Source organism: Globicephala melas, chromosome 14 (genome assembly GCF_963455315.2).
Source record: "Globicephala melas chromosome 14, mGloMel1.2, whole genome shotgun sequence".
NCBI lineage: Eukaryota > Metazoa > Chordata > Mammalia > Artiodactyla > Delphinidae > Globicephala > Globicephala melas.
Genome location: NC_083327.1, coordinates 59524068 through 59545667, shown reverse-complemented (window position 1 = coordinate 59545667; position 21600 = coordinate 59524068). Strand labels below are relative to the sequence as shown.

Below are 21600 nucleotides of genomic sequence, written 5' to 3'. Positions count from 1 at the left end.
CCACTTAACATACTTTGACCAATTCTAACCTCCTTTATTCTCTCAGACGTTGATTGGAGGGCATCCTTTGGGCTGTTTGCTCCAGGAATCACCATTTCCAATTGTTTATTAGTGCACACTTTCTTGACGACAAGTTTAAGGAACAAAAGGAAATGAAAGGAAAGGAAAGGGAAGAAAAGGAAAGAAGCGCTCTTGGCTTACGAAACTAAAAAAATCCAGGCATGGTTGTTGAGTAGAAGTTCTGGCTCCTGACATGCTGAAACTAAATTCTCCAGTAATATCACCAGGCTCCATCTCTCAGCTCATGTGCTGGCTTCATATTCAGGTTCTCTCTCAGCATGGTGAGAAGAACAGTCCTGGTGTTTTAGGCTGAAGAAGCTACCAGAGCTTATTATCCCAGAAGGACAGTGCATCTCCCACAACAGATTTGGAGAGAAGTCTCGGGGTGGGCTTCCATAAGCCAAGTTTTGGTCCTATACCTATCTTTGGGCAAATAAATTATTGTGGCAAATAGGATGGAATATGCTGATTGGCTAAGGCTGAGCCCAGAGGTATGGTCGTTCCCTAAAAAAGGAGATACTGAGTACGCAAGAAAGCTCATGTTTACTATAGAAAAGGCAACCCATGGAACAGCAGAAAATATTTGCAACTCATATATCTGATAAGAAGTTAATATCCAGACTATATAAAGAATTCCTACAATTCAACAACAATGAAAAACAACCCAATTTAAAAATAAGCAAAGGACTGAACAGACATTTCTCCAAACAAGGTATATAAACGGACAATAAGCACATAAAAAGATGTTCAACATCATGAATCATTCAGGAAATGCAAATCAAAACCGCAATGAAATATCACCTCACACACGTTAGAATGGCTACAATCAAAAAACATAAGAGTTAACGATGATGTGGAGAAATTGGAACCCATGTGCATTAGTAATGAGAACGTAAAATGGTGTAGTTACTATGGAAAAGTGTGGTGGTTCCTCAAAAAATTTAAAACTGGAATTAGCATATGATCCAGCAATTTCACTTCTGGGTATATACCCAACACATAAAGCAGGGACTCCGAGAGGTATTTGTACACCCATGTTGATAGCACCATTACTTGCAATCGCTCAAAGCTGGAAGCAACTCTAATGTTCACTGGATGAGTGGATAAACAAAATGTGGTATATGTATACAATGACATATCATTCAGCCTTCAAAAGAAAGGAATTCTGACACACACTGGGACAGGATGAACCTTGAGGACATTACGCTAAGTGAAATAAGCCAGTCACCAAAGGATAAATACTGTACGACTATGTTTATATGAGGTACGTAGAGTAGTCAAATTCCAGGGGCTTGAGAGAGCGGAAAGGGTTTTATTTTTCAATGGGTGCAGAGTTTCAGTTTTGCAAGACATAGTGTTCCGTGGATGGATGGTTGGTGATGGTAACATAACAATGTGAATGTACTTCAAACCACTGACTGTACACTTAAAAATTGTAAAGATGGTGAATTTCATGTATATTTTACAACTTAAAAAGAAACCCATGTCCACTATAGAATTTTTAAAAAGATATGAAGTTGGCCAATCTGTTTCTAAAAACATTTTCTCCATTTACCCTTTAGGGACTTTCTTCTGAACATCTTCCTTCTAGACACTGCTGAAATCATGCTGATTCTTCAGTGCTCCCCTTGGTTTGTTTCCCCTCATACCAGGTGGCTCTTGAAACTTCCTAATTCCCCACTCTGGTCAGACACCTGTTCAGAGCCCTCCGTAAGGTCAGGGAGCCTGTAAGTCAGTTGTGCTAAAAGCTGTTGATGTATGTGTTAATTCAAGAAAGGCATTTTGAAAAGGGGACATTGGAAAATGTGTTTTTAACCAAATGTCAATCAACTCAGCAGCTTTCATTGGATAGTTATCTCTTGGGTTTCCATATAGAACTGGATATAACTGTGATCACTAAGTCAAATCATCAGCTAAGGGTCCTTTTACCATTTATCTGCAAAAGTAACATTTTTTTAGCACAAGAGCCATTTGTCACATAGGCAACATAGGATGTTACTTGGATGGCATTTATACCCATGTGGGGAGATAAGAGTTACAGTTAACTCCATTGTTTGCAATCTCACATGCTTTTTTAAAAACATTTATTTTATTGACGTACAGTTGATTTACAATGTTATGTTAATTTCTGCTGTACAGCAAAGTGATTCAGTATACATATATGTGTGTGTATGTGTATATATATATATATACACATATATATTCTTTTTCATGTTCTTTTCCCTTATGGTTTATCACAGCATATTGAATACAGTTCCCTGTGCTATAAGTAGGAACTTGTTGTTATCCATCCTATATATAATAGTTTGCATCTGCTAACTGCAAACTCCCAATCCATCCTTCGCCTCACCTGCTCCTGATTGCACTTTTCCTCAGGTCATAATTCTACAAGTTCTGAGCAACTCGATTACAATAGTTGGACAACCAGATACAGTGCAAGGAGCATAACTCTGCAGCCCAGATGGTCCACCTGATAGACCTACCTTCCAGTTCTATTTGTGCCACCCACCAGTCATGTGACCTCCGGAAGTCACTTAAGCTATACAATAGGACTAATAATACCAGCTCCCAGGGATGTGATCATTAAATGAGGTCACATAGGGTAAGCTCCTGGCTCATTATATGTCTGCCAATGTTACTTTCCTTCCTCTTCCTCCTCTGGCACGTTCTCTCCCTTTAGAGCTGACTCCAAAGCTACCAATTAAATCAAAGCAAGACTGCAAGACATTCCCATTGCTCACCTCACTTCAGTGGTACCCACTGTCTCCACCCAGCTGACACTGCTGAGGTCAGATGAGTAAAACTACAACAACAATAAAGGCTTCACACAGAGAGAAGGAGCATGAATGAATATTCACACTCTGCACAGACAGAAAGAAAATGTTCCCTTGTCTATTCTTAGAAACCAATTCTTGAGCCAAGCCTTGTAACAATGCATATTGCCGAAAGGGGTAATAGTATGTGGTAGTAGATTTTATTGAGAAGAGGGGTGGGTCCTCAAAACTTGGAAAATGCACTTGCCATTTGTAAAACTCTAAATGCAAATTTAAAAAATGATGTGTTAGACCATTTCTTTTTTTCAGAGCCCTTTCTAGTGTCTCCCCTACCTCCACCCCCTGCTGTTCCCATAACTGATGTAGAAGTAATTTCATGAGCCAAATAGCATAGCTTTGCAGGTGTGTGTTTGGCATTAATTTTAATTTCTGTTCACATACATGTTATTACTGCCCACTCTCATGAAATAGCTTATTCAACCAAAACATAGATCCTAATGAAAGCCATACTTTGGGGGAATACAGAATCCATCTAAGAATAAGTGATTAAATCATCTGTCATTTACTGACGAAAATTTCACTGAGGCATTTGAATTTCTCCAGGGTTGTAAACCAGGGTTTATCTTTACTGGAAACTGGGGTAAGGCAGGATATGGGGAGCAGCATGTTAAATCAATTGGTCACCCCCAATAATTTTCCCTGGTGTGCCTTGTGCCTACACATTCTACATTACCGCCATCTTTCCCAACTTTCACTTGTGCTGTCTCAAGTTTGCACAATGCTACATGTTTCTTAAAATGACTAACTGATATGATCAGATGAAATTATTTAGATTTTTGGACTGCTTTCAGAGTAACTCAGTTATGATGCAGTAGGGTGTTTAAGAAACAGCCGGGAAGTTGCTGCAAATTCAGCTTTACACAGAACAATTCTTCCAAATGAACACTTTCAAACACTGGACTCAGTATCTTCCTTCAATGACAAGCACCACCACCAGCAATAAAAACAACAACCAGAAGCTTTTTTCCTTCTTTTGTGTTTCTGATCTCTGTGAACTGCACTGCGTCTTCCAAATTTCCCAAACCAGAAACCTAGAAGGCAGGCTGGATTTACCTGAGAAGCAGTAATGATTGCTAAGTCCTCATTCTTCTTAGCATCTTAATCTTTTTGAGTCTGTGTACGTCCATATTCACGGCCATCCCCTAATTCAGGAATAGATCAATAACTCTCCGGGATCCTCTTAGATCCCTTACCTCTAATGAGTTGCCAGAGAAACTGTTATCAAGCATAAATCCAGACACATAAATCCTTTGTTTATAAACGGTTCATTGAATACTACTTATCCCAGGATAAAACCAAAATTGATTCACGGTGTATTGGAAAACTTCATGATCTGGCCCTTGTTTATTTCCAGCCTCATTTCTTACTATTTCCTATCTTTACTCTGTGCCTCAGAAACAGGAATTATTTGCAGCTCCTTGACCACATCATTCTACTTTTCTCTCTCTTACCTAGAGTCTCATATATATATTTTCCACTTTATCTGGGTGTTTCCCATCCCCTTTTCCCTGGCCTTCTCCATTTTGCCAGTGGAGTTCCAGCTTGGAAATCATCTTGTCCAGGAATTCTCCCTTTGTGGGCTGGTCAGGTGCATATGCAAGTTACTGGCCACGTACCATGTGCTTACCCATCGTGGCGCCTTTCACACACTGTCTTCACACCTTCCGCCACCGAACCGAGGGTCAGGAGTGTGCTGAGTTCACGGTCAGCCCTACCAGCTGTGGTAGGAGACTGACTCGATGGCTCTTCCACCGCCTCCGATACATGCTCTCATTCAAATCTTTGTATTTCCCGGAAGGCTCCCCAGAGAACTAGATTGACATCATCATCGCAGCTCCCAGGCACAAAACTCCAAGACTTCATGACTACGAAGGACAATACGGTGCCCTTTAGCTGTAGAGACAGTGCCCTTTAGCTGTAGAGACAGTGTCTGCACAAGCCCCAATCAAAAAGTATTTCATGGGGAGGGAAAATGAGCATCTGGCTCGTATATATCTGCTTTGTCAGAGATTTCTTAGCACATTATGTCTCCACATTTTTCAAACTCTGTGCTAACAATCCTGGAAGATCCTCTGGAGGCGAGTCAGGCATTTAAAGTCAGAGCTTGGAATTACTTTTGCTGTGTGCAAACATCTTTCTTGGCCAGAGTACATCCCCAGAATTGACTTTGGCCTGGTTAGACTTGAGAGGGCTTTGAGAAGTGACCAGTGAATGAGAATATATGTATCACTACATCCAATAACTGATTTTTTAATAAATAAATGCAAACCATGCACAGATATTAAACAATGGTTACCTTTTGCTACCTAAGGAAAATCACACACTTCTCTTTCTTTCATTTTTTTGTTTCTGGGATTCAGAATCATGAACCACAGAGTCTGCATAGATCTGATTTTTACATAATATTTTGTGGCTTTAAGTAATTTAAATCAACTAAATCTACTGATGTTGCATATTATTTTTTTAAAGAAAAGAGTAAAAGGAAGAGGAAGAAATCATTGATTCATTATGAACTTATTTTTTTTCCTCATGTATAACTTTCCAGCTCATGTATAACTTTTTTCCAAATACACCTAAGCTTATGGCTTATTGCTCTTTATTTTCATGAATTATTAGGTCAGTAAACACTCCAGCTAAGTTGTAAAAATTTACATTGGTCCCCTCTAAACTTACCTGTATGTTTTCTTTTTCTTCTTTTTAAAAAAAATCTAACTCTACCATTTTAAATTTCTTTAATTCCAAACCATGATCATATAGATGTTTTCCTATGGTTTATGCATTCACTCAACAAATGTTTTTTGAGTACCTATTATATGCCAGACACTTTCTTAGATACTGGTTATATAGAAGTTAAGAAAACAAAACAAAACAAATCCCTGCCTTCACAGAACATACATTCTAGTAAGTGAGTCATCTAATACAAAAGATAAATAAAATATGTGTCATGTTGGATAAGTATAAGGACTAAATATTATTTAACAGTAAAGCAGGGAAATGACAGAAGTGTTGGATGAGCATGTGCAGTTTTAGAGATAAGGACCTACTCATCAACTTGGAGGGTGATGTTTTAAAAAGTTGTGAAAGAGCTTGGTCTGAAATTTCCCTTTGGTTTGTATTTGAACAACAGACTTGCAAGTAAATCAATACTATACACAAGATAATAAAGGAGCTGTTAGATCTGTTTCAGAAAAACATTCCTTTATCACTCTTGGAAGCTACTTATAAACCATGTCCCATATTCATCTAAAGGGAACTTGCTTTAAATATTCTAAATGGTATTATTTTATCACTAACGATACATCTATCACTAATGTAGTCACTGTCTCTAGTGACTACATTATGCATTATACTTTAACATAACTACCTGTATGTAAAAAACTAGGTACTCACATCTTTTTCAGTACATCAGCCCACTTTTAGTCTTAATTAGTGACATTTTACTGTGTGGCAGCTCAGCTTGCCTTAACTGCAAACTATGCAATTTAGGCACAAACAAGGGAAGGTAAGAAGACAGCAAGAAGCCTAAATACAAATTTCACGTTATTTAGAATCAAGCTTAGTACACACAACAGAAACTCTACGACATGGAGGGTGAAGAAAACGAAATCATTTCCAAAGGTATTTATTGAGAAATAGTAAAGATATACATATTTTTACAAGCTTTTAATATTAATTTACATTTCTTTAAATTATGTAGGCCCCAATAATCTATACTTTACTAATACGTAACAGAAACCCTTGACTTTGTTAGATTTCCATAATGCTACCATAGTTGGGAGTCAAAAATGCAACTTTGGCTCAAGATGCTTGTTTGTTTTTAAAAGAGATACTAAATGCCATATTCACTGAGAATGCAGGCTTGTCATAAACAAATGTGCATTAAAAAAAAACCCCCAAAAACCTTCATACTGAGCATGCTGTTGACACTATTTTGAATCTTAGCTCACCAGAGACTAAGGGAAAAAACATTTTTAGAGTGTTATTATCTACTTTTTGTGCACAAATTCCATGATCCTAAAATATTTTTTTGCCTCTGAATTTGATTTACAAATCTTTGCAGGGTGTAATGACTTCATCTTGTCTGTGACACTATTGTAGCTGGGCCACCTGTTTTGCTATTCTTCAGGTGCAACACGAGGTGGACCTGTCCCGGCGATATCACAAGTTTGTGCATAGAGGAACCAAACACCCGTGTCCGTGACAAAACATTTTCAAATTGGTTTATAATAAGGCACAATATCCTATATGTCAACAGAACATGGCAACTTCCAAAGGGGCTTTTTTGTTTGTTGGTTTATCTTTTGTTTTTAAGATCAGAAAGGAATAGGATCTTGGGTTCCTAAGCGGGGGGAGAGAAGCGTTCTAGCCTGAGCATGCTCAAAGTCACAGGACAAACTGTGATGTGGGCTCACTGGCCTGCACCACGGTGGTACCAGACGAGCTGTTCTCCAACAACCTAGCATTTAGGTTTTAGGCTGGCAGCCTCTTCTGAACACATCATCATCGGAGAAGAGGTCTGTGGGACATAGCACTGCTGATGTAATCAGCGACTCTTCTCTTTGCCCTGTAAAGGGGTGTTCCTTTCTGTACCTGCAGTTTTAGCAGCATAAGAAGCCTTGCCTGTTTGATATGAAAAAAAGAGTGAAAAATTTCGATGTAATGCCAAAATTCTATCATTTAAAGAACCTGGCTCTACAGTAAAGATAATTTTGTTTTGTTCACAGTAATAAATATTTAAGGTTTTAGTGCACAAAATAGAATTATGTACTGATAATCAATGCAGCTCTTTAATTTTTTAAAACTACTGTTTTCAAGCTAAAGGCCAATAGAAATGTAAGATTTATTATTATTATTATTATTAAGTATTCCAACCTTAATCTATCTGCAAGAGTACTTGGTGCAGAGGTAGCCAAAAGCTACAAAATTTAAAGATTAAGATTAAGGTCTACGTGTGATGAAACCACAATCTTAAAATCTGCAAAATAGGGTCTCAATCTCTTTCTGCCCAATGTAAACATGGCCTTAGCGTACAGTAAAGAAATACAGGTTTATAGCTTGGAAAATAAAATCACATTTCCATAGCAAATGTTGTGATCAGTGTACAAAGCACCAATCTTTTGGGAGCCACTGAAGCCTCAGATGATGGATTATCGTGGACCAGCCTCTGGTTAGGAGCACTGCTTAGTAGCTGGATGGCAAGTTCCGCACTGTGACATTTTAAACACAGAACTGCAGGTGTAGACACCATTAAAACACTCCTAGATCTTGAAGTCTTAAATTTCCACAAGGGAAATCATGTCATACGAAATGACAGGAGAACCTGTATCGTGTTCCTAACATGGGCTACACACCAAGAAAAAAAAACATGCAAACACAACGATGACAGGCTCTCCTTGCAATGAATGAAGTCCATTGTGCAGTAATGGTACGGCCAGAAACTAAGGTACGCGGGTCTGTAATGGAGAGAGACTGGATGGATGTGTTAAGACAGAGAACCAGATACTATTTCACCGTTGTAACTTCAGTAACGCTGCCAAGATCTGGCTCACTTGTTCATTTATTTTATGATGATAGTCTAGGTAAAATTTTCATTGATTCACTTCTTTCCTTAGAAACCGTCCGGGGCATTCACCTTCCACTACTGATGACACTTCATTTTTGCAATGGCATTGGGAATAAATGCACTTAGCTTTATTTTAAGCCCTGTTCACCCAATGTGAATTTTAAGCCATGTTCATGCATATTTTAAGAAAGTTTGGGTGATATTTGCTTATGATTTTCATCAGAATATTTTCCTCTATACAACTTAGACGTATCAACGAGTCAGACTCCAAACAGTATAGGTCATCATGAATATGGCTCTTAGTTTTCTCCAGTAAAACTGTAGAAAGGGTACTCGAGGTTTCAACATAACACTTCACTTTCTAAGTAAAGGTCCCACAGTCTTTCCCAAACCTTCTGCTTCTGGTTGGATGCACCAATAGTTGCCTCATACAATTATTGGAATTATTAAGAACCCAAATAAAACACAAGCTTTCCTTTATTATTATTGTTTTCTTATTGCAACAAATACTCAGTTTCTTGCTGATGCATTATGAAGCTTTGATAGCTTGAATTTTAAATTTGGTCATCTTAAGAATGATCACAAAGGTTTTTGTTTTTCATTATCTACAGAGATTTTAACCAAAGTTACATTGTAACACACAAATGCTGTCTTGTCTTTAAGGCACAACACATCAGTATGAACATTCTGTTTGCCAAACTTAAAAAAAGAGACATGATTAGATTCCCATTTCCCCTCCCGCTACCCTCCCCGACAAATGAAAGAAAAATTGCATCCACTTTCAAAGTCAGCTGCTAATAAAGTCACAGTAAATTACTTTCATCAATAATTTACACAAATTACAGGTCTAGATAGGACTGTCCTTACACAGTCTGAGTGCATTCCAATTCAGATTTTCTGGGCTAGGTAGGCTAAAGTCAGATTCAAACCTCAGGGCTGAGAAGATCTCCCATTTTGAGGAATGTTGTTGAACCTTGTCAGACGGAGCCTGTGTTGGTGCTTTGCCAGGGTGAGAGCTCTTTGCTAAAGCTGTTACTTCCAGTTAGGACTCATTCGGTGTGTACCAGCAACCTCCACAGATTTTTTTTTTTAAACCATTAAAGTGTTGTAAATATAAGACCATAGAGCTTCCTTTCTGTAGCACTAAAGTTTAATTCCATTCAGCAATCTGAATTCTTCATTCTGGAATTCTCATTCCAAATATGATTTCATCCTTTAAGACAATTTATATGTGTAAAGCCAGAGGCATTGAATCACACATAAAAATTCAGTGTACTTGAAATATATAAAAAAAAAAAAAAAACAAAAAAAAACAAAAAAAAAAACGGATCTCCAGCTAGAGAACACAGTTACAAATACTCTAATTCCAGTGCTTGATGTAGAGCCAAGAGGTCTGAATGACTTGATATCCTCCAAAAGGGCATATTGTGCTGTGTGGTTAAGAGAGGGAGGGATGGGAGAGAGAAGGGGAAGGGATGGAGAGAGAGCATAACTATTATCTCAGTGAAGCAGCCGTCCGCACAAGGAAGTGTAGTTCACCCAAGTTCAAGGGAGGGAGTTTAAGGGAGGGACGATCATATTTGAAGGTTTGGTAGCATCAATGTGGTATTGTCAAAATAATAGAGAAATAGATCTGAACTGGATTTTAATGATAATAAAAGAAAGTAATGAGATTTCTTAAGTAGTTTAATATTTATTTTGGAAAGTGTCATTACTAATCTCAGCATCCGGGAAAGCAAGCTGAGCGTCAAAATCCTACGTGGCTGGAGGAAAACAAATTTTACTTACTACGTCACTCCTTGAGGTCCATCTCTCAGAAAAAATGATAAACTTCCTAAATCCAAGGCTTTTTGTCCATTTGAGAGGAAGAGGGTGAATTCCTTTCTACATTAAAATATAATTTGAAGCTGGACTATATAAGGTAGAAGAAAATGTGGGGATGATCAAGTTTCTTACTTGTCTGGGGTAAGTAATAATTTAAGCCAGCAGAGTTGACCTGATTTATTTCCTTGGTGTGGGATTGAGGGAAAGCACTCCAGCATGCATGCTCAAGGGGGAGATATCACCCCCTTACGGGGACAAAAATGAGTTTTTGTGGGGAAAAAATTCTTAGATATTACAATGGTTTGTGGCTCTCCAAAGCTATACCAGTAATGGTATATGCGTGGTATTAAAATTTCATGAATGGTTGTAATTAGGAAAAAAAATGTCTAAAAATACTTCATTGTGGACAATAATGAAAAAAAGGAAATAATGCACTATAGCAATTAACAAAACCAAAACTTTATTTGTAAGTTTGGGCTGATCACATCTTGTAGACTATATATTTGCACGTAAAATGGAAATATATGTATATTATATGTAACATGGAAAAGACACTTTATTATAAAAATGAATAATTAAAATAATAATCTCTATTGTTATATAGTTTTTTACTGCCCAATATGGTAGCCACTAGCCCAATATGGTTATTGAGCTCTCAAAATGTGGCAAGTCCAGTTCAAAATACACACTGAATTTCGGAGACTTAGAATTGTTTTAAAAATGTAAATATCACATGAATAGTTTTTATACTTATTAGGTGTTTAGACAATAATATTTTGAGTATATTGGTATATCATTAGAACTAATTCTACCTGTCTCTCTTTTTAATTTTTTTTAAACACTGCTTCCAAAAAATTTAAAATTACAAATATGGCTCACAGCATATATTTCTATAGGGGAGTTCAGTTGTCAACTTTGAAATTTCTTCTTAGATTTACAAAACAAACTATGCTTTTGGGTCAAATTAAAGCACAAAATTCACCTAGAAGTAACTTTTTAAAAATTCAGCTCAGATCTATTTGTAATAGCAAAATAGTACTTTATATTTTTGCACATGCGATTACAGCTACATCCAAAGAAGAGCATGCATTCCGGATACTAGAGAAACCAACCACCTGTGTTTCAAAATAGAATTATAAGCCTTCACCATCACCAAAACTGTACCTACATAAACAACCATTTGGAAATAGCATTCTAACCAAGGTTCTTATCCACTTGGAGTCATGCCTTTTTCTCCTGAAGTTTTGGGTTTAAAGCCGAAGGTGTTAACAACTGGTATACCAAGTCTAGTTTTCACGCCACGCATAAATGGGGTTGACTTTATAAATTTTAATTTTCAAAGGCATATACCATTTCTGGTTTGGAAAAGCGAATTTGATTAGTCCTGACCTAGATGTGTGTGAATTTCACATAGGCTAAAAGACATGTAAAATGCTTGCTATGGTGGCTGCACTGACTGCTCTTTGTTGTGTGTAATTATGGTGCCAATATGAAAAATTGAAACAACAAGGACTCGGGACACTGACAAACTCCAGAAGATATTTCAACTGTGTGCAACCGGAAGGATTTCAAGTGGTCGTCAGCTTGGGTCACTGACACTGCTAATTAAGACGGAGGGGCACTGTGGGAGGATGAGTCTGAAACAACTCTCTTAATGTTATGGAAAAGCATGGAATATTTCAAGTATGGCTTCCAACGCGTCACCAAACCTTCTAAAGTGGAAGCTCCTTCTTTTTCTCCATTTTGCTTGATTTGAATTGACCACAAACATAAATCGTATCTTTTACCTTTCTAGTATCACTATAAACTTTCCTAGGAAACTGTTTATGTTGTTTTTTTTCGGGGGGAGGGCGAGGGGGGACAGAAATCAGATAAACACTCCAGCACATGCAAGTGTTTAGTGAAGGCTTTATCCGATGATTATGTGAAATCTCCTCAGGATAATAAAGACAATGTTCTTTCTATGTAAAACAATATATGCTGACATGTCATTATTCAACAATACTTATTCATCATTTTGCTTTGTTTTATCAGTTATATCACTTTAATCCTGGCTAGATGATATTCTGCTATCAATCAGTGAAGGAAGCAGTAGATCTCAATGTTGTGTTGATCGATAGTCTGGTATCTGGGGCCAATCTTGATATCATTCTCCTTTTGATGCTGGACCAACCAGTTAATGGTTTTTTAATTGCCTTGATTTTTTCAGAAATATGGGCCAGATGAAAAGGCTGATTTAAATACCTAGGGCCTATGAGATCTTCTGAATATATTCAAAGCCAGCTGCTTGGCTTCAATCAAGTACCAATGACTCACCAAAACAAATAACACTCTTCTAGAAGATGTAAGGGACATTGCCTCTAAGTCTCCATAACAAGTTGGCACAAGAGGATTTGAATAATATATCCCACTCCAAAAGCATTTATTAACTTCTCTAGTAAGTTTTCTTCTTCATCTATTAAAGCTACCCTCAGCTTTATCATCATGGGGCACAATTACTACTAGGCACTCGCAAGGACCATATGGCATAGAGGATGGATGGGAAAAGGGTAAGAACTGAGCCACTCACATGGCTTTCTATGGAGCTCGTTAAGCGTCTTTAATCTTGTTGAACTTCATGTGCTCAAAAATGTTTTTTTTTCCCCCATCTTTCTTATATCTGTGTGTATTACACACACACACACACACACACACACACATAAGCACACACACAAATAAATGTAACTAAATGTTCCTATATTTCCTATGAAGTTTCAGGCAAAAAAAATGCTAGACTCCAAATGGTTTATTTGAATGTAAGTACTGACCTTCTCATGCTCTTACTGCTTTGCATCTATAAATTTAAATCATTTGTCAAGCTGCCATTGGGCCAAACTACAGGAATGCAAACAAAAAAGCTTGCATTAGAAGTATCACACCAACATTGTTTGAAACAGGTTACCTTTTTTGCTGCCTGTTCTTCTTCTACACCATCCCCAATTACAACATATACTACTTTTCTGCCAAACCTTTGCATTATTCGTTCAAAGCAACTTTCTTTTCCTGGAAGATAAACAAGATAAAGTTCAGAGTGAAGTTACCTGGTTAGCGGCATGCTCCTCATCTCGGCCATCTCCAATCACAACATAAGTTATGTTAGTGCCAAATCTGGACACTATACGCTCAAAACAGCTTTCCTTGCCTGAAAAACAATGCACTGCTTATTCTTCCAGCCATTGCATTCATTAACCTAAAGATTCATAAAGTGTTAAGTTACTTTCTCTTGAACATCAATCACTTAAACTTGCTTGCAAACTCTGGGTTTATGAAATCAACAAATATGGTTGAATACTCTAAGTCTTTACTTAAGACAGATTATTAAATGAATGTATTTCACACTCCAAAAAAAGTCAGTAGGGCTAAGTATCTAATCGGAAAAAAAACTTATATCTCTTTTATATCTTTCAGTCCATTAAAAGGCTATAGGAACAACTTTACAAGCAACTATCAGTTTTTACATTTATTTGTGTAATTCTACATTTTATCTAGTTTGTTTTAATTAGTATAGACAAGTCAGCTAAAATTATTACTGTGAAAAACTGAAGGTTCACCTAGAACGAAAGAGGAAATACTAAGATATGGATTTATCTTGATAAACAATTCCTTTCTTCAAGTGGCTGGGAGCTAGTCTGCTCAGATTAATTGTACTAAGGGTGCTGTTTGCTTGGACCACAGCACTGGTGACACTAGTATCCTCTGATCGCACTATGGGAATAACACCACAGAATTTTTACATGTTCTTTGTTTTTACAACATTGGCATTATTCTCTGAATTTCATTCCCAGCATGTTCATTCAGTCATGGCTTCTTTTTCACTTTTTCTTACTCTGATAGTTCAGAACTCCAAAAAATACTAGCTTAAAGGGAAAAATAAAAATGATTTTTTTTTCAGATTAAAGATAAGGAACAATTTGGCCAATAAGAAAGAATGTTGTCCTTACTAGAGGAAATGTTTATGCTTGTGTAAAACTACTTGATTTGTCAAAAAGCAAAATCGGGTTCGATGTATTAATCCTGCTAGCATAAATACACTTATATAAAAAATGAATGGGATTGGTACCAGGGCTCTGAATGGCAGTGCTTAGGACAATGAGGAATTTACTTTAGGAAAGCTTGCCTCTCTTTAACTATACTCCCCAAACAGCTGTAGCTGGGGGCTCTTTTTGCCTGTGCCAATATCAGAACTCTGCAAGGCCCAGGGCAGGTTATTTCTGGTAGGGGATTTTAGGATTCGGAACTCTTTGTCAAGCCGCCAGAGCCTGTTTGTTGACCTTCAGGGCACATTGTGCAACCCATCTATTTCCCCAGGCATTTCCTTGACAGACAACAGAATACATGAGTTGTTTTCTTTTAACTCTTTCAAGATGGCAGAAGTTGATGAGCTTTTGTTTTTGAAAGTTTCTTAGAAGTCTTAGAGCCTGTGAAAGGTACTTAAAGTCAAAGATGTCTCCATAGATAGCTATGATCTAAATAAACAAGGCTGTAGTTCTTTGATTGCTACTGAACGTTTCTGGAAATGTGGATTTCCAGCCATTCATATGTTATGAATGCTCCAATTATGTTTTCTGATTCACGAAATTTTTTTTTCCCTGGAATTAAGGTTACTAGTTCAATCCATCTGACACTCCCTTATAATGCCAAAACAGTACTTTTATCTTAGATCTAGATTATTGCATATGCAAGGATGTAATACCATATACCATGTTAGGTAAAATATTAAATACTATGGCTAAAGGTACTGTATATTATTTAGATAACATGTGCCATAATGAAATATAAATATAATATAAATGTATATGTATATATAAAGAGTCAGAGCTATCCAGATACCGAGTTCAGAATTTCATAGGCAACAGTTTTCATAAAGTTTGCACATGCTCAAAGAGTTGCAGGGGACTTTGCTATTTGAGCTCTATTCAAATTTGCTTGATATTCTTATAGCAAAATTGATGAAAGAGGGAATCATATGGAGACACACATTAAGAAAATCCCCCAAAACACAGATACGAACGTATTTCACACGGAGTTAGAAATAATTTTCTTACCTATTTTAGTTGCACTGTAAATATTCTCAATGGGAAAAGCACCTCCTAAACTATAGAGTAGAACCTTCGCAAGTGCTGGGATCAGCTGGGTTGTTGTTACCAAGACATTTACGCAGTTACTCCTAAGATGAGGAGGAAACAGGCATTTTTGTTTTCTAATACTAGATAATATCTAACAGTACAAATTTTAAATTATCCTGCAGTCTTTCAATTCTATAATGAACAGTCCCTGATAACCTACCCTTTCAATATTCAACAGTTGTTTACGGTACCTATCACCTGGTAGGCGCAATGCCAGATGCCAGAAATACATCCCAAAATGAAGGAAGTGAAGGAAAATAAGTTTTCCCTCCTACCCAGATCACAAGCTAGACAGGGAGGGAGACAAGTAAATAGACCCCTGCGAATAAAAAAATGTGTTCTATAAACAAGATCTCCTCAGGCCCCTGTGGAACCTCACAGGATACCTACCTCAGCCAGCGGCAATCATGGAAAGATTACTAAAGGGGGCATGGCTTACCTCTGAGTTTTACAAGTATGCACATCAGCAGTTTTCATAAAATTTGCACATATACAAAGAGTCACAAGGGGCTTTGTTATTTGAGGCAGGTAAGGTAGTTTTTAGGGTGATAGGACTCCATGTCCCAGAGTTTTCAGAGCCTGGGAAAGTAGAGGACACAGGAAGGGAGGAGGGGATGGGATGTGTAAGAGGAGTTTTTAGATTTTGTGCAAGAAACAGCCCAGAAAGTCCCAATCAAGGTACTGACAAATGGTGCATCCTGAAGAAGTAAAAATAGAGAGGATTCTTATTTAGAACGGAAGGGATTGAGTTCCTGAATCTCCTTCTAACAACCAAGGGCAAACTGCATTTAATGGGCCTTGTTTTAATCCATCTACTAAGGCCTTACCCTTTGAGAGTGAGAATCTTCCACTCTGCAACTTACATCTGTTTCTTTCACAGTAGACAGGATGGGGGGTGAGGGTGCAGCCGGGAAGGTGAGATAAAGGAAACACCAAGAGAGGGGAGACTGTTAGCCTGAGTCAGGGAAAAGAATGGACTGTGGTCCTTCCTTCTGGATTACAGGGAAATTGAGCTGTCCCACCTGGAGGGGCTCAAACCACACACCTGAAACTGGGAATCAGAAGGCATATAGCTATGCACCTTTCTCTACTAGATATTTTGTATCATGAGCCTTTAATACATATTTGTAAGGGCTGATACAATATTCTCTAGAATTCTGCAGACTGATTTTCAGAAAACTGGTCTCAAGGGCAACTTAGAAGGACAAGTTGAGTGCTAAATTCTTATAGGTATGTGTATGTTTAGCCCCCAGTACTCTTCATATTATGCTTTATATTCTTTAGACATATCATGTGTAAAGAAGACTACAATTTATTTAAAAACAATTATAAAACCTTTATAATGATAGCCTTTTAAAACATTTTCATTTCTAAATTATCTCCATAGACCAAATGATGAGGTTATCAATTTATATGGGACAAAGAAACAAAGACTTCTAGAGGTAGAAGTTTAATAAGTATCATGAATACAATATTAAATTTTACTAATAAAAAAATAAAAAGCTAGAAAGTGACTTGCCTTTGATCAGACAAAACTTCCCCAAATAATGGCAGACTACTAAGAATAATACACAAACACATTACTGTATTGTGACACAAGTTTCTACATCATACTTCATCAAAATAAGATGTTATTCAATGTCATATATAGATGAGTGTTACAGAATGAAAACACGGTGGAATAAAAGATAGCACGGGCTTTTTAAATTTGGTTCTGAAATCTAATAAATAAATTACAAACATTGCATATATTTATATGCAATTTATAATGCATTGTAATTTTCAATTACAAACATTGCATACATTTATAAATTGCATATATAGACTTGTAAAATGAAGATGAATATAAAGAAGAAAATGAAAAGCACCAATTATTTAACCATCCAGAGATGATAACTGCTGTCCCCATTTTGTGCATTTATTTTCAGATTTTCAGTTTGCATGTAGGTTGTTTTCCCATTAGGATCATACTGTATGTGTAATCTTACATCTTACTCTTTTCATTTGTTTTTATCATGAGCCTACTTATATATGTCATATTGTCCATCATTCTCCCCCTCCAACAAAACATAATGTATGCAAACTACTCTATCTTGTGGCTGCACCACCATTTTTTAAAGTTAAGCTTAGTCACTTAGATGGTTTTGATTTCTCAGTATCATAAACAATGCTATCTTACATATAAACTTTTCCTATGCATATGATTATGTCCTTTGACTACATTCCTAGAAGAGGAATTACAGTCACAGGGTACACACTTTGCTACAGGCTCTGATATATAATTCAGCAGTGTTTGGTGTAAACATCTGCTTTTCTGACAGAGTTTGTGAAATTTACCAATAAGGTAACAGATGTGGATAACTTGGCAACTTTCATGGTACTTAAAACTTCAATGTATAATGATTTATTCCCCTTCATTTCCTTGTCATACATTTATTTATTTAGTTAGTTGGTTATATCACATACCCGTGTGTTTAATAATAATCTATATATAATATACAATGGCTACACATAGATAATGTAATAATGTAACACATACAATGTAATGTAATACCTTTTGGTGTTTAACTATCTAGGAGACCTCTTTAAAAATAATGAAAGCACCTTCTACATTTTACACACGATTTTAGGGGCTGTTGTCCTCACATCCCAGCCTCCTTGCCCTTTGGTCTCCATGTCTCTGTGACTGCACAGAGCTCACAAGGCAGCAAGTCCCATTTTAAAACAGCTTTAATTGTCAGACAATTCTTCCCACATGGAGCCAGAACCTCCCTTCCCCGGCTTCCTACTCGTCGGGACCAACTCTCTCCTTCATAGATGCAGAGAGAAATGTAATTTATTTCCAGCCCAGCATCTCAAGTAGTTGAAATTGGTAACCTTGTTCCATACACGGCTCTTCTTCAGATTAAACTCCTCGGTTCCTCCCTCTGACTGTTCCTTTTCTGTAGTTTCCACAGCCTAAACTCTTCTGGCCACTTTGCTGGACACAAGATGCTACAAATATGTCACAGCCCCTGCTGGAATGAGGTGCCCAGAACTGAGCAAAGTACTCTGTTCTGCTTCCCCAGCCTGACCCAGGAATCTACGGCCCCCTCCCCTCTCCATTTAGAGACTCTGCTATAAATGCAGTGGCTTGTCATGCCACGTGGTTAAAAGCCACGTGAGGGATTTGGGACACACTCGTTTACTTCCATGTTCTGATTAGACTCTCCTTTTACCCTGCTAAGGTTTCTCTGTATCTTGATTCAATCAGTCCAAATATTAGCTCTTCTCTGAATTTTGTGTTACCTACACATTTGCTAAGCATGATTTTATTTATTCATCCAACACAGAAATAAAACTAAGGAATAGGATAGAACAAAGATTCATTCCCACCCTACTAGCTATCATGTTCCGGATTTATATTATTAATTAGCATTTATGGCACATGGTACACAACTAGTTATGTCAATTCAGTTCTATTATCTACACTAACAAGTCAGCATTTCACCGTTTGAACTAAACAACACAAAGGTTACAAGTTTTTCAGGAGCTTTCTCTTGCTTTTTTTTGATGTGTTCAAATTACGTATATTCTCTATAATGGCATAAAAGACTTAAAAACATGCACTTATTGTATAAACAGTATTGTGTTTTTTGCCATCATCTTCTGTACTTTGTCACCAACAGAGTGCTTTTTCTAAATTTGAAAGTCAAATGACATTCCCATGGGGTTTATCAGGGGTCATGAGGAGAGAACGGTAAAGAGATGGATCTCCCAGTTATTCTGAGAAGCAGCAACCCCCATCCTCCATCCCAAAACACACACACACACACACACACACACACACAGACACACACACAGACACACACCACACACACACACACACAGACACACACACACACAGACACACACACACACAGACATACACACACACACACACAGTGAATTTTAGGTCCCTTCAAACTCTAAAACAAATCTGGGAATTAAAACATTTTGATATATGCTATGCTATTAGAACTACATCTTCAATACAATAAATATAGAAACTGCAACAATACCGCTTACCTAGTACTAATAATTGATAAAGATTTAAGTGCATTTGTTAGCCAGGAGTCCGTCAGACCTTCAATCTCAGCCCTCAACTGCAGCCACGCATCTCTCTTGGCAGGGCCAAGAAGTCCTGCAACACAGAAAAGTAGGGCAGTGTCAAGAGATGAACATTTTTCTGGGATGCCTAGTTTGGTCTTCCTTCTGTCTGCTCCAGATGATTTTTATTCCCACCTATATCAAAAAGAGAGAGATTGATATCAACCCTGATCTTCCATTTCAGAATTGATTATCCACTGATTCATTCATTCCACAAACATTTATTGAACAACTTCTGCACATCACATTCTGGGCTAAAAATTAGGGATATAACAGTGAAAGAGTGGGTCCCAGTCTCTGCCCTCACTGATCCTAGAATCCGGCATGGTGGATGCCAATCACCTGAGGAGCTTTGACAACTACTCCAGAAGACTGACAGGATAGGTCTGGAGAAGAAGTAGGGGTCTACCAGCCTAGGGATACAAACCTCAAATATTTTGGTTGTCTGAAAATGTTTAGTTTCTTAATAATCACAACCATTACCACTTGGAAACAGTAATAATGACATTATCGCATACAGCTATAGAGTTTTCTAGAATTTGTTTCTAATACTAGTGCTAAAGCTGTCAGAAATACGTTGTTTTGTACAAAGGAATTAAGAATTTTGTTTAAAATCCTGAAGCCTATGATATAGCTATAGACGATGGTTGAAAACTACATTGATGTTAGGATAAGAAAAGAAGTAGGCATACTAATTTTACTGAAAAACCTGTTGCTTTCATGAGGAAACAAGATCATGTAAATCTATTAAAAAATAAAGTTCCTTAGTTAAATCATATTTCAGAATATTAAGAGTTCATTTATAGGCGGATAACTTTTTTTAAAAAAATAAATTAATTTTTGGCTCTGTTGGGTCTTCGTTGCTGTGCACGGGCTTTTCTCTAGTTGTGGCGAGTGGGGGCTACTGTTTATTGTGGTGAACAGGCTTCTCATTGCGGTGACTTCTCTTGCTGTGGAGCATGGGATCTAGGAGCGAGGGCTTCAGTAGTTGTGGCACGCGGGATTCAGTAGTTGTGGCATGCGAGCTTCAGTAGTTGTGACTTGCGGGCTCTAGATTGTAGGCTCAGTACTTGTGGCGCACGGGCTTAGTTGCTCCATGGCATGTGGGATCTTCCCAGACCAGGGCTCGAAACCATGTCCCCTACATTGGCAGGCGGATTCTTAACCACTACGCCACCAGGAGAGTCCTTGGTGGACAAATTTTTAAACCAAAATTTATAGTTTCTACTGAGCCTCATTTGTCATTATTTCAATAAAGAGATGTTAACATATCACAAAAAATGGATTAATATCTCATTGTTTAAACTTTTTAAGCTATACGATTATTTACTAGTAATCTTGTTAATTTTAAAATAATTTTAATAATACCCTTTAAGAGGGAAATAATGACATGCCTGAATGATAAAAATTAATTCAGATTCCCCAAAGGGATATTTATCTTAAAGTTAAAGTTATTACCCTCAACTGCTTTTAAATAGAATACCTATTTATCTGATTTTACAGAAGTGTCTTGTATAGAGTGTTAGAGTGAACTAGGAAACCTAAGTTGCCTGCCTAAACGCATGGGCAGGTTAGTAGCCTGCAGGAGACTATTTCTCATTTGGAAATAAAGATCTTCCATATCTAAGCTCCGGTTTGGTTCTAACATTATTACTGTCTATGGTTCTACATGTTTTGGTTCTCTTGTAGTTACTGAACATCTATTGAGCATCTATTATGTGCTTCAAGCTAGCTAGGCACTGGGATACAAGGCCAATAGACACACAGCCAACCTTAAGATGTGTATGGTGTAGTATATACCTTATAGATGAAAACTTTATTTACTATATTGTATTCTATGACATATATGTAAATATACACATGTATAGCATGCAAAATATATATTTAGCTGTCTTATTTCAATTTTAGATTCTGGTTTATACTCCTCAACCATCCCTCTTTTCTTTAAAAAGAGAAACAAACAAAAAGCCCTGAGAGAAGAATGTTAAGTGACCTCATAACTAATCCTACGATCTTGTTGCCCTAA

The 21600-nt window shown here is 37.2% G+C and overlaps 1 protein-coding gene across 12 annotated transcripts in view; it reads right to left on the bottom strand.

Annotated features, from left to right (window-relative positions):
• Positions 1-6553: 6553 nt before the first annotated feature.
• Positions 6554-21600, bottom strand: part of EYA4 (EYA transcriptional coactivator and phosphatase 4) — a 261461-nt gene continuing 246414 nt past the window's right edge. For 6 of the 12 annotated variants that reach the window (XM_060283691.2, XM_060283697.2, XM_060283695.2 and 3 more), the window contains 4 exons: positions 19494-19608; positions 15366-15487; positions 13223-13323; positions 6554-9887 (listed from right to left, as the gene is read on the bottom strand). In XM_060283691.2, the coding sequence (XP_060139674.1) occupies positions 9807-9887; positions 13223-13323; positions 15366-15487; positions 19494-19608 (419 nt within the window). In that variant the 3' untranslated portion in view covers positions 6554-9806. Of the gene's footprint in view, positions 9888-13222; positions 13324-13361; positions 13463-15365; positions 15488-19493; positions 19609-21600 lie in introns of all 12 variants that reach the window. The other 6 variants (XM_060283692.2, XM_070043459.1, XM_060283694.2 and 3 more) reach the window with 2 other exon arrangements.